This window comes from Sciurus vulgaris, assembly GCF_902686455.1.
Source record: "Sciurus vulgaris genome assembly, chromosome: 7".
Classification (NCBI taxonomy): domain Eukaryota; kingdom Metazoa; phylum Chordata; class Mammalia; order Rodentia; family Sciuridae; genus Sciurus; species Sciurus vulgaris.
Window position 1 is genome coordinate 15705169 of NC_136467.1, and position 12033 is coordinate 15717201.

The 12033-nt window shown below is 44.9% G+C and overlaps 1 protein-coding gene across 2 annotated transcripts in view; it reads right to left on the reverse strand.

Moving 5' to 3' along the window:
* Positions 1 to 12033, reverse strand: part of MTHFD1L (methylenetetrahydrofolate dehydrogenase (NADP+ dependent) 1 like) — a 197848-nt gene that overhangs the window by 54258 nt on the left and 131557 nt on the right. For both annotated transcript variants that reach the window (XM_079146632.1, XM_079146633.1), the window contains exon 25: positions 1565 to 1672. In XM_079146632.1, coding sequence (XP_079002758.1) covers positions 1565 to 1672 — 108 coding nt within the window. The remainder of the gene's footprint in view (positions 1 to 1564; positions 1673 to 12033) is intronic.

Below are 12033 nucleotides of genomic sequence, written 5' to 3' on the forward strand. Positions count from 1 at the left end.
GGCTGAGGCAGGAGGATCGTGAGTTCAAAGCCAGCCTCAGCAACTCAGCAAGGCACTTAACAACTCAGGGAGATCCTGTCTCTAAATAAAATATAAAAGGTCTGGGGATGTGGCTCTGGGTTCAATCCCTGGTACCAAAAAAAAAAAAAAAAAAAAAAAGAATCACCATTTAAAGATATGCCAGTAGAAATACTAAAAAAAAAATTTACCAAAAAATTTACCATACCATTACCATATTACTTCCTAAAACAAAGGAGAATATTTTAAAACTTAAAAAAGAGACTAGACTTAATATTGGAATAAATGATAGTTCTAAGTAATGTTATAAAAATTCATGGGGATAAAACCCCTCAAACTTCATGACAATGACTTTATTTTACTAAGTTCATTGCACACACATGGAAATCTCAGCACAAACAACACCAGTGTGCAAATCAGTGTTTGGGAATCTTTTCTTAGAAGATAAGCTGAGAGCACACATGGAAATTTCAAAAAGAAATGAATAGCTGAAATCTTACCAAACCTGGGAGAATACCATGGTCAGCACTGGCAGTATTTAACAAAATAACAAATAGATTTACAAATAGAATTAAGGAGTTGGGGAATTAAAAAAAAAAAAAAAAAAAAAAAAAGACTGATGTCACTTTTTTTTGGTACCAGAGGTTGAACCCAGAGAGGCTTAACCACTGAGCCACATCCCCAGCTCCTTTAAGAAATATTTTCTGTAGAGGCAGAGTCTCACTGCATTGCTTAGGGCCTCGATAAGTTGCTGAGGCTGGTTTTGAACTCACGATCCTCTTGCCTCAGCCCCCAGGGCTGGCAGGATCACAGATGTGTGCTGCTGTGCCCAGCTCGGACATCGCTCTTAGTGAAGCTCTTTTGACAGTGAGCCCTTAAAGCACTCTGACTTCCATCTTGTCATGCCAGTGGTGGAGACATTCAAGGCACATGGTTCTTCTGGTCAGGGTGACAGAACGTCCTGCAGTGCGAGGACTGATCTTGCCTATCCACAGAGGATGAGACGGTGGCTCAAGCTCTGGATCGCGGCCACCTTTATGGTCACTTGTAAACTTGCTTCTGTCATTTTCCGGAGGAAGACGATGGAGCTTTGAAATTGGTGGACAATCCCGGCAGCAAGCCAACAAACCACTCACGTGGACGAGAACCCACATGTTCCCATCTTCATGCGCTGCTGGCCCATCTGCTTCCGCGGGCAGCACGCTAACCCCATGGTGTAGAGAAGCCTTCCACGCCGCACTCCACAGCTACTCCCCGAAGCACAGTTTGGATGTGCCTGCACAGTAGGCGGACTACAGGCCACACATCGCATACAAAGACGACACCACCCGTGACAGACACACTTCTAGTCTCACGGCAACGATGCCCATGTCGAGGACATAGGCCCTCAGCATAAGGCAGTCAGCACTCAACCCCACGGTGTCACTTCAACCGCTGCTGATTCATTCAGCTGCTGAGGCTGTTACCTCCAGTCCTTAAACCAAGGGGAGTACTTGCAGAACCCCAGGTGAATTTCTTTTTTCCCCTGAAAAGTACCACTTTTTACCTGTTGAGTGTAACGATCTATTTTGGATTGTGCCTCAGGCGAGAGTTCAATATCCTTGGCTCCATACACAGCCTGGGCAATGGTTCTGATCTTTTCCACGATCGGAAGCTGGAGAGGCAGAGACAACAAAGTTGTTAGCTTTTTTTTCTTTTATTAGCACTGGGGATTGAACCCAGGGGTGCTCCACTACTGAGCTACGCCCCAGCCCTTTTAATATTTTGTTTTGAGATGGGTCTCTCTAAGCTGCTGAGGCTAGCCTCAAACTTGCGATCCTCCCGCTTCAGTTTCCCGAGTTGCTGGGATCACAGGAATGTGCCACGGCATCTGGCCAAGGCTGTTTAACGTTAATCTGGTTAAAGAAGGAAGAGAAAGTGTGGTGAGATAGATATTTGCTTAAAACTCCCTGCCAGAGTCCCTCCTCAGCAATAGTGGCATTCAAAACAGACTCTTTTCTACTTCAATCACTCTTATTTATTTCTCCTTCAATTTCTTTTAAATCACTGAAATGTTCAGGGCAGAAGTCAACTGGCAAATAAGAAGCCTCAGATATTCAGCCAATTTTGAGTGCTTATCTAGTTAACCATTTTCTTCCACTGCAGTTTTGAAAATGTAGTTTATACTCTGCTTTTTAATGGTCTTATACATCAGAATAGGAGTCTCATAACTCAGTAGTTAGTGCATGTTTTAAAGAGGGTCTGGCCAGGGGTAGTAGCACACACCTGTAATCCCACCAACTTGGGAGGCTAAGGCAGGAGGATCATAAGTTGAAGGCCAGCCTCAGCACCTTAGTAAGACCCTGTCTTAAAAAAAATAAATAAATAAATAAATAAAATAAAAAATAATAAAAGGGCTGGGGATATAGCTCAGTGATAGAGAAGCTTGGGTTCAATCCCCAGTACCAAAAAAGAACAAAACATAACACTGTTCATAGAATAAGAGCTTGTGTGTGTGTGTATTAACAGGAATAGAATATTTTAATACAGATATCAACGTGATTGAACATTTTATTGGAAAATCAGAGGCGAATCTATGATCACATTAGCAAATTGTGAGAAATCCTGCGGCATGGCAAAAACATGCAAGAGGACCAGATACTGGCAGGCAGAGTGCGCCTGGGGAGATGGGGTCCCCGGTGCAACGTGGAGACCTAGATGCAGACTGCTGGAGAGATACCAGCGGTGGTCTTACGGAATAAGACTGGCTCATTAAGAAGGGGACGTGCCGCCGACAAGGTGATTCTTAGAGAAAAGCCTCAGACAGAATTGTTTGTAATTGTACGGTGAGTTGAAAATACAACCACATGATGCAGTTAGTGGCCTCCCTGTTTGGTGAATGGCTCTGGAGCTGAGCACGGGGGGACGGAAGGGGTCGCCCACGCAGCAGCCTGTGGCATGCCTTGAGGGCTTGCTTGGCAAGGGCCAAGGGTGCATTTGTATAAATAACTTTGAAACAGGGCAGAGAGTTATCCAACCAGACAAAACTTAGGAAGCCTCCTCTGGGCAGTGGCCTGTCCACTCTGGGAGAACTCAGCAGAAGCTGAGCTGGTGCCAGGAATGTGGTACAAAGAATCACTGTGCGGGTGTGAGGTTGCGGCTGGGCTAGGGTTAACCCCAAGGGCAACTTCTTTCTTTTTTGGTACTAGGGATGGAGCCCAGGAACACCTTACCATGGAGCTACATCCCCAGCCATTTTGTACTTTTAATTTCTTATTGAAACAGGGTCTCACCAAGTTGCCCAGGCTGGCCTTGAACTTGTGACCACCTGCCTCAGTCCCTGGAGCTGCTGAGATTACAGTCATGTGTGCCACCAAGCCTGACCTACAGGTCAAGCTCTAATGTAAAAGGGTCAATGTTCACATTAGCTGAATGAAGAATGGCCTATAAGCTGTTAGTGATCATCTCTGGTTTACCTAAAGGTGGGATTAACAGTCCCTGGAGAATCTAAGAGGCCCTCCATAGACATCTGGACAAATAAATGATGATTTCTAAATGTCCTGTTTATTAAGCATGGGCTCCTCATGGTGCCATCGTCAAAAAAGAAGAAAAGACAGTTCAGGAGGTGATACACTACAGGGGACAGTGAGGGGACCTTACGTGAATCTCAGACCTCACCATCAGCATGACGTGCCACCAGCACTGGAGTAAAAGATTTCCTCTGTGGGTTCATAAATGCCTGGCCAGGATCAACAGTTTTTAAGAAATGAAAATTACTAGGATGTGAGAGAATTTTTTTGGCAGGAAAAACCCCACGTCCAGCTCAAGGATCCCCTCCATCAGGGAAGTCAGCTCTCGGGACCCTGTGTTCCCTGAGCAGGAAGCGTGGTTCCTGGGACCCTTGCATGTGCCTCCCTGTGTACCCATTCCAGGCCTCTGGGTTGGGCAGCAAAGGAGCTTGGGTTGTCATGGGGAAGGAAGGCTAAGAGAGAACACAGGCCCTGCCTAAATTTGGTTAAATCATGGAACCTCTCTGAACTTGTTTCCTCGTCCTTAAGATAGGAATGTGAGCCAGGCACGGTGGCACGTGCCCATAATCCCCATTCCTCGGGAGGCCAAGGAAGGAGGATCACACGTTCCGGACCAGCAATTTAGTGAAAGCCTGTATCAAAATAAAACAAAACGGGCTGGGGACATAGCTCAGTGCTGGTGCTCTTGCTCAGCAAGTGCCAGACCCTGTGTTCAATCCCCAGTGGTGGAAAAAAAATCAACAACTTTGGGATGTAAATACTGTATATCACTTCACTGCATGCAAGCAAGGGAGAGAACGCACACTGTAAATGTGCCTACAGGCCTTCGGTAATATCACGCAGGGAGGGCGGGGGGTTGACAGAAAGAAAGGTTTCCCCCGAGTTCAACGCAACAGATGCTGTGATTCATAGCACACTTCAAAACAGAATTCACTCTTCACCGTGCAGTAGACTATGATTTGATAACAAGGAACATGACTTTTCTATAAAGATAATTAAGGAAAAATTCACGAATGGATGCCTAGAGAAGGAATTAGTGAGTGGTACCTGTTTTAGTCTTATTTTTAAACATGAAGACATTCTAAGCAATGTTTCTACTTTAAGATATTTTAATTTTACTCACATACACATTACCTATAATTCACCATCTCAACCACTCTGAGCGCAGAGTCAGGGGTGCTCAGTACACACACATCTTCATGCAGTCCCACCCCAGACTCTCTTCATCTAGCAAAACCGAACTCCACGCATTAAACAGTAACTCTGTACCCCGAACCCAGGCCCTGGCAACCGCCAAGCTACGGTCTGTCTCTGGGAGTCTGGCGGCTCTGGGTCCCTCCTACTGGTAGAATCACACGGGCCCCTGTATCTGGCTTGCTTCTTTTAGCATAGTGCCGTGCAGGAGCACCCGGCCGCCGCACGTCAGAGCTTCAGTCCTCAAGGGTGACCACGCTCCGCTGTATGGCACTTGGCTTGTCCACTCATCAATAGACGCTCGGGGCTGCTTCCACCTTCCAGTCACTGTGAAGAGTGCTGCTGTGAACATGGTTTACGAGTACCCCTCTGAGCCCCAGCTTCCACCCTTTTCATAAGGAAATATGCATCTTCAGTCAACAGTGAAGTTACTTCCTTTCTAATATTTATTAGAAAGTGTCTTCAGGAGGTGCCAGGCTGACCACATGAGCTGCGGTTTCAGTCCTTTAGGAAGACTGCAACCACCCTACACATCAGAGGATCCACACGAGATGGTACTGGACCAACAGGAGTCAGCCATGGAAGTGAACTTGCTGGGGCAGCCTGGGCCTCCTCCTCCCCCGCTGCCCCGCCAAGCTGGGTTTCCAGCAGGCGCTGGTGTCTAAGCCCCAGCCCTGGCACTTCTGCTGCCCCGACCTCAGCCTTACCACCCCTGCAGAAGATGAAGGTCGTTCCTGGTGGCTTCAGTGTGTACAGTTCCATCCCTCGAGATCCTGAGGGAATGTGCCATCTGTACCCTGAGCTTGGGTGGTGAGGCATGTGTTGCATAAATAAAGCGCTTCAACTCACCGGGGAGGAAGCCCACGTCCAAAGCACTCCAGGGAATCCTATGACAGCGTTTCTTTTTCTCTCATGTGTACCAGTAAATAAATAAAAATATCAGTTAATTTATCTTTTGGGTTTAGTGTAAAAATGAGAAACTGCCCTGATAAGGTACTTTCACTGCATGTAATCTATTTATATTGAATCAGCAGGAAAAGACTTCCCCTTGACTCTGCTTGATTTTGGAGAGAAGCATAATCTTTGAAAAAAAAAAAAAAAAGCCAAACTCAGTCCAAAGATCTAAATTCACTTAACAGCTCCGTGGCAAATGACACCTTCTATAAAACAAATGTTATTGTAAAATAAATTATGAGTGCTTACGCGTCATCGATGCTGGCTTTCCCCTTGGCTAATCCATTTATGTACAGCTTTCATCCTGATATGCCTGGTGTCTAGCAGTGACCTGCACACAGTAGGCCTCCCACAAGCGTGCACTGAACGAGCAAATAACCATATCTGGCAAGCACTTTCACAATGGCGGCGCTTCGGGGACGTCATGTAGGAGGAGGGACTCGTGGAGTGGGAACAATGACACCTAATCAACTAGAGTGACAGAATGCAGAGCGCCACCAAGGTCTGCACAAACATCGCTATTGAAGTCGGGATGCCCCAGACTGCAGGGGAACCATGGAAATCAGCAAAGGCTGGCAAGACATCAAAGGAACTGGGAAGGGCCTTGCGGGAAGGACCGGAAAGATCTCCACAAGCAAAGAAGGGAAGAGAAAGGCACAGGCCCAGGTGCAAACGGCAGCAAACAAAGCTCCTTCCGAAAACAGCCAGTATTCTGTTTGCATAATGCACAACTGAGAAACGTGGTATTAAGCAACGGAAGGCCTGTGTCCACCAGTCTCTGAAATAATGTTATGTAAAATCTTCATATTCATCAAGACTATCACTCTAAACATTGTACATCCATTTCGTCCCAAATCTTTGAAATGTTTGTTTCATGGAAACCAAATACTCTACTAGGACAGAGCTGTCTGCGGGACATTCTGCCACAGTGGGAATGTTTTCCAGCTGCAGTCCCCAGCCCAGGGCCACTCGCCTTGTGTGGCTAGGAAAGCACTTGAAGTAAGACCACTGCAGTGCAACTAGGGAACTGAATTCTTAATTTTATTCCATTTATATGGCCACACGTGGTCTTACTCAGTGCGACTCCAGAAAATAACCTTGAGTCTCTTGCACACAATTGGCATACCATAAACATTAGCTGAGTGACACCTGAAGGTTAAGTTGGAGAACAGGATGGTCTTTATTTTCTTATACTCATGGTGTATGGTGATCCAGGCTTGTAGAAGCTGAGTTACTGAAAGAAAGTATATTCTGCTTGAAAAGGTTTGGGAAATGCCCACTGAAGGTTTTTTTTTTTTTGTACCAAGGATTGAACCCAGGGGTACTTAACCACTGACCATTAAGCCACATTCCCTGTTCTTTTTTTTTTTTTTTTTCTTTTTTTCTTTTGAGACAGGGTGTTGCTGAATTGCTTGTTTAGGGCCTTGCTAAGTAGCTGAGGCTGGCTTCTAACTTGCAATCCTCCTGCCTTAGCCTCTCAAGTGGCTGTGATTACAGGCATGTGCTGCTTCGCCTGGCCCCACTGAAATTTTTAAATCAAATTATGTAAAGACCCGATTTACTGGAATTAAACTGATCTATAAAATCCAGATAACAGTTACTTAAATTAAAACATTTTTTTTTGGTGATAAAAATACGGACCAAAAAACCAAACAAAACAGAAACAAATGTATAATAGAATTAGAGTTTAAAAATGAAGCTGCTAAGGGATGGAGATGTAGCTCAGTGTAGTAGAGCATAGAACCCTTGCCTAGTATATGCCCTTGGTTCACTCATCATCTGCAAAAAAACAAAGAAAAAGGTGCTAGAAATAGAGACACAAAGGTTTTATAATGTCCTGCGGGTTGGTGCTAAAGCCTGCAGCACTGGACATTCTTTAGAAGAGCCAGGAAGAGGCTGTATACTCTGCTGTCTTTACCTGACCATCCCTAATGAGCCCACACTGCTGCCCAGGTGCAAGAACACTGCCAAATGGAGCTGTCAGCATACATCAGACTAGCTATGCTGAGTAAGAAAGCACACTGTTCTTTTGTTCTCCCAAGGCCACGGAGTTGAATTCAAGTACGTTGAAAGTTCCCGTGCTGTAATACTAGAACAACCTGTTCTAATGCCCATAAAACCTTTAAAGGGAAGGGTCCGTTAGAAATTTGTAAGTTGAACAGAAATCTCCAGGTACACAGCCATTATTTCAGTTTTTAGTTATATTTTAAACGAAGCTTAAATTCTGAATGATGCACAAGCATAGTTTGGCATACAGCCTTTCCCCTAATTCAAATGAAAGTCCAATTCTAAACTGTCGATGTTAATTTACACTGACCATACCCCACAGGTGCAAGGGGTTGCATTACAAACATACCACCTGGTGTCCAGGGAGCAGCTCGGTCCTTGTTACTGAGAACAACAGGCCCCTGTATCCCTGACACAAAGCATACCCTTGGCTGGAAACCAACACATCTGAGCTACCAAAGGCAAACGAGCTGACTTCCCGGAGACTGCTCTCTGAGCATCTGTTCCCGGGGGACCCTGGGATCATTGGCCAGAGCTGCAGGTTATGTTTGGGGACCCTGGGAGGAATCTCATTCTCTTAAGGCAACAACTGCCATGTGTGATGGAGATAACTGAGTCTAAGAAATGAACTCCTAGTTAGAAAATCTGCATTCGACCCTGGGGAAAGATGACAGTGAGGAATTCCCATGGGTCATCTTTGATTATTCAACGGAACAATACATGTCAAAAGAAAGGACTTGATAGGCATATGTGATTTTAAAGATCCCACCCAGATGAGGGAAAAGGGCCTTCAGTGGCAGAATCTGGCAAGGCCTAAGGACACTCACATACCATTATGATCTATCTGCTCCTTCCCCTGATTTAGGAACATGCTGAACCAACTCAAGGTGAATTTCCTAAGGTCCGGGTGGTTTATCATATGTACTGCCTTTACTGTTCATGTCCATGATCATATTTAAGTAATGTAGCTTAAGAACTTGCTTCAGTTTGAGATAATGGATAGTCTCACAATGAGACTACAATGGTCTCATCTCATCTAAATGTAAGTCAGAAGTGTGCAAATGGATGGGGTAGGAGGGGGTAGAGACAGTTGTCTATCTTGTGGTGCAACTCTGATAGCTCCTTTTAGACTCTGTCAAAATTTTAGAGGAAATAATGCATTTCTAGAAACTTCCATCACCCTGACATTCCAGTTTTCATGGCAGAAGGGTGCATTTAAATGAAATTGTAAGGATCCTTGTGATGTGCATAGGGATCTCATCAGGTGCTGTGTTGACCATACAGGATACAAAGCTGGGGTGGCTGTGGGAACCACACGGGTCAGCAGGATGCTCTGCAAGTTGACTGGTTCTCCGGGAGGCTCAGTTCTCTTAGGACCCTCCATCCAACACAGATGGATGAGGCACCTGGTGAGATGAGAGAACCCAGAGGCCAGCGCTGGGGAAGAGTGTAGTACTGAATGTATCTGAGCAGTGTCCGCAGAAGGTCTGGTCTAACAGGAGGTGATGTGGGATGCCGAGTAGAACCAGAGAAGGAGGCTTTGAGCGGCTGCAGCAGTCGAGGCTGGATGCCCCAAGGTCTTTAACAGCAGCTCAGTCATAACTAAGAGAGCAGGACATCCCAGGGTGGGGGAAGAGAGATTCATGAATGCCAAGCTTACTTGGCTGGACAGTGTGAGGAGCAGCTTTCCACAGGATACCCCAGATAGTCCTGGCACAGAGAGGAAAGAGCTGGAGAGAGGCTGGCAGGCCCAGGGCAACCATGAGTGAGTGGCTGCAGGGAGGGAAGAGCGGGAGACCATCCAGTAGGGTCAGGGATGACACAAAGAAGGGGCACGTTTCCTTTCCCCTTAGAGTGCTTTTAAAAATTACTGTGAAATGTAAGAGACACACAGACATAAAAAAAAGACATTAATTTTAAAATTCTACTAATTTGAGACTGGGGATGTGGCTTAGTGGTCAAATTCTTGCCTACCATGTGTGAGGCCCTGGGTTCCATCTCTAGTACCGCAAAAAAAAAAAAAAGAAAGTTAAAGTGGGAAATTTTGTTATGAACATTTTTAAAATAAAAAATTCCACTGTATGTACATAGCTATAAACAAGATATAAACATATATATCATCATATATATTATATATTTATTTATCTAAAATTTGAGGCTCTGGTTGAAAATGCCTTAAGTCTAATTAAAAGGAAACTCATAAAACCTCAACAACTGGTCAAGTTCGACTCTTTAAAGAAATATGAAATCATTTCTCAATAATCAAACAAAACAAAACAAAACATGCCCTGCCTTTGAAAAGACCAGTAGGGGAGAAACCACCCCTGGGAGGGGCAGGGAGAGTGTCAGGTTCTGATTGGAGGTTGGCTGCCTTCAGGGTGCCCCTCCAACCAGCCCCCACTGTGATCAAGAGCAGGGCTCCATACAAGTCACCGGAAAGACCTTTTAACAAAACAAACGCGATCCTGTCTTGCCGTCAAGGTCACACCTCAAAATGTTTGCAAGGTCAGAGGAAGGATATGGAGATGGAGTTCCCAGTTTAACAAACAACGTTCAGACTCAGTTTCGAGTCAAGTTTTCAGTGACAAACCTCCTACTTTACAAAAAATGACTCTTTGTGACATCATGGATGGCTCCCAGTTCTCACCCAGAAGCATAAATGCCATGGGGTCTTGGTTTAATTTGGTGAGGACTTTTTCTCATGGAACATTAGAAACTCTGGTTTTTGCTGGGCAACAGTGGCACATCCCAGTGACTTGGGAGGATGAGGCAGAGGATTCCAATTTCAAGGCCGGCCTTGACAACTTAGGGAGACCATGACTCGAAAGAAAAAACAACTGGGGATGTAGCTCCTGTAAATCCAGGTAGGGCATCCCTGGATTTATTCCCCAGTACTGGGGCATGGGGGGAAAGAACTCTTCTTTTCTATAAACCCTAAGGGACATACTAGGCCTCTAATGCCTAGTTTAAACTCACTTAAAAAAAAGAAACCATGCCTGGAGTTTGATAGAGTATTACTCTGAGTTTTTTTTTTTTTTTAATATTTTTAGTTGTAGATGGACACAACACCTTTATTTTATTTGCTTTTTATGTGGTGCTGAGGATCGAACCCAGTGCCTCACACATGCTAGGCAAGTGCTCTACCACTGAGCCACAACCCCAGCCCTATGAGTTACTATTTTTTTTCTTAACTGAGGATTTAATCACCAGTTTTATTTTGAGACAGGGTCTCGTTATATTGCTGAGGGTCTTGCTAAACTTCTGAGGCTGACCTTGACCTTGTGGTTCTCCTGCCTCAGCTTTCTGAGTCTCTGGGATTACAGGTATGCGCCACTGTGCCCAGATACAGAAAAATTCTTGAAGGTCAATTCGGAAGACTTCTCTGGGAGTTGAGCATGATGGGAAAGAGAGTTAACATGGATTGGCAGCTCTTATGCTGTAGCATTTTATCCTGAGATACTTTCTTTTTATTTATTTATTTTTAATTTAACTTTTTTTTTTTAACTTAAAAATTTTGAGAGAGGGTCTCAGTAAATTGCTGAGGTTGGTTTTGACCTTGCCATCCTCCTACGGCAGCCTCCCGAGTTGCTGGGATTACAGGTTTGCACCACCATGCCCAGTACCCTGAGACATTTTGTCCTGTCCTCACAGCAACCTGGTGAAGGTCATGTCAATGTCAGATGCTGCTGTATAGTGGAGTAAGTTGAAGCTCAGAGATTAGTCAGCTTGCCCAAATTTACATCCATAGTAGAAGGCCTGGACTAGATTAGAATAGTGACCCCAAGGCTTCAGCCTTGTCATTACAATACAGTACTCCCTGCATTGGGTGTCCATTGGTTATGGGGCAAGTTCATCACCTTCCTATCTTTTTTTTTCAGTACTGGGAAAGGAGCCCAGGACCTCATGCATGCTAGGCAAGTGCTCTACCACTGAGCTATGCCCTAGCCCTACCTTCCCTCTACAATGCAGAGCGAAGCCTACCTTCCAGATGGGAGTCGGTGAGGCATGCCAGAAAAAATGTCTGGAAGAGGGAATTCTTAGCAAATGAAATGTAAATGCAGATAAGTTTTTATCTCTGCTGTGACATGTCCCTGTATGCGTGCAGATAGAGACCCTGTATTAGTCAACAGGAAAGATGCAACTGTCAGAGGTAAAACTGTAAAAATCAAAGAGAAGTTGGTTTGGGGGAAGACTTTTAATAGTCTCTTAAAGGGGACTGTGATCTCTTAAAGGACTGCAAGGAAACACTCTCCTGTGTTCCAAATTTAAATCCATTATTTTTCACAGGGTAGTCTTCTTTTGGGCAACTAGGCCACTGCATCTCATTTTGCATTTTTGAATTATTATTCTG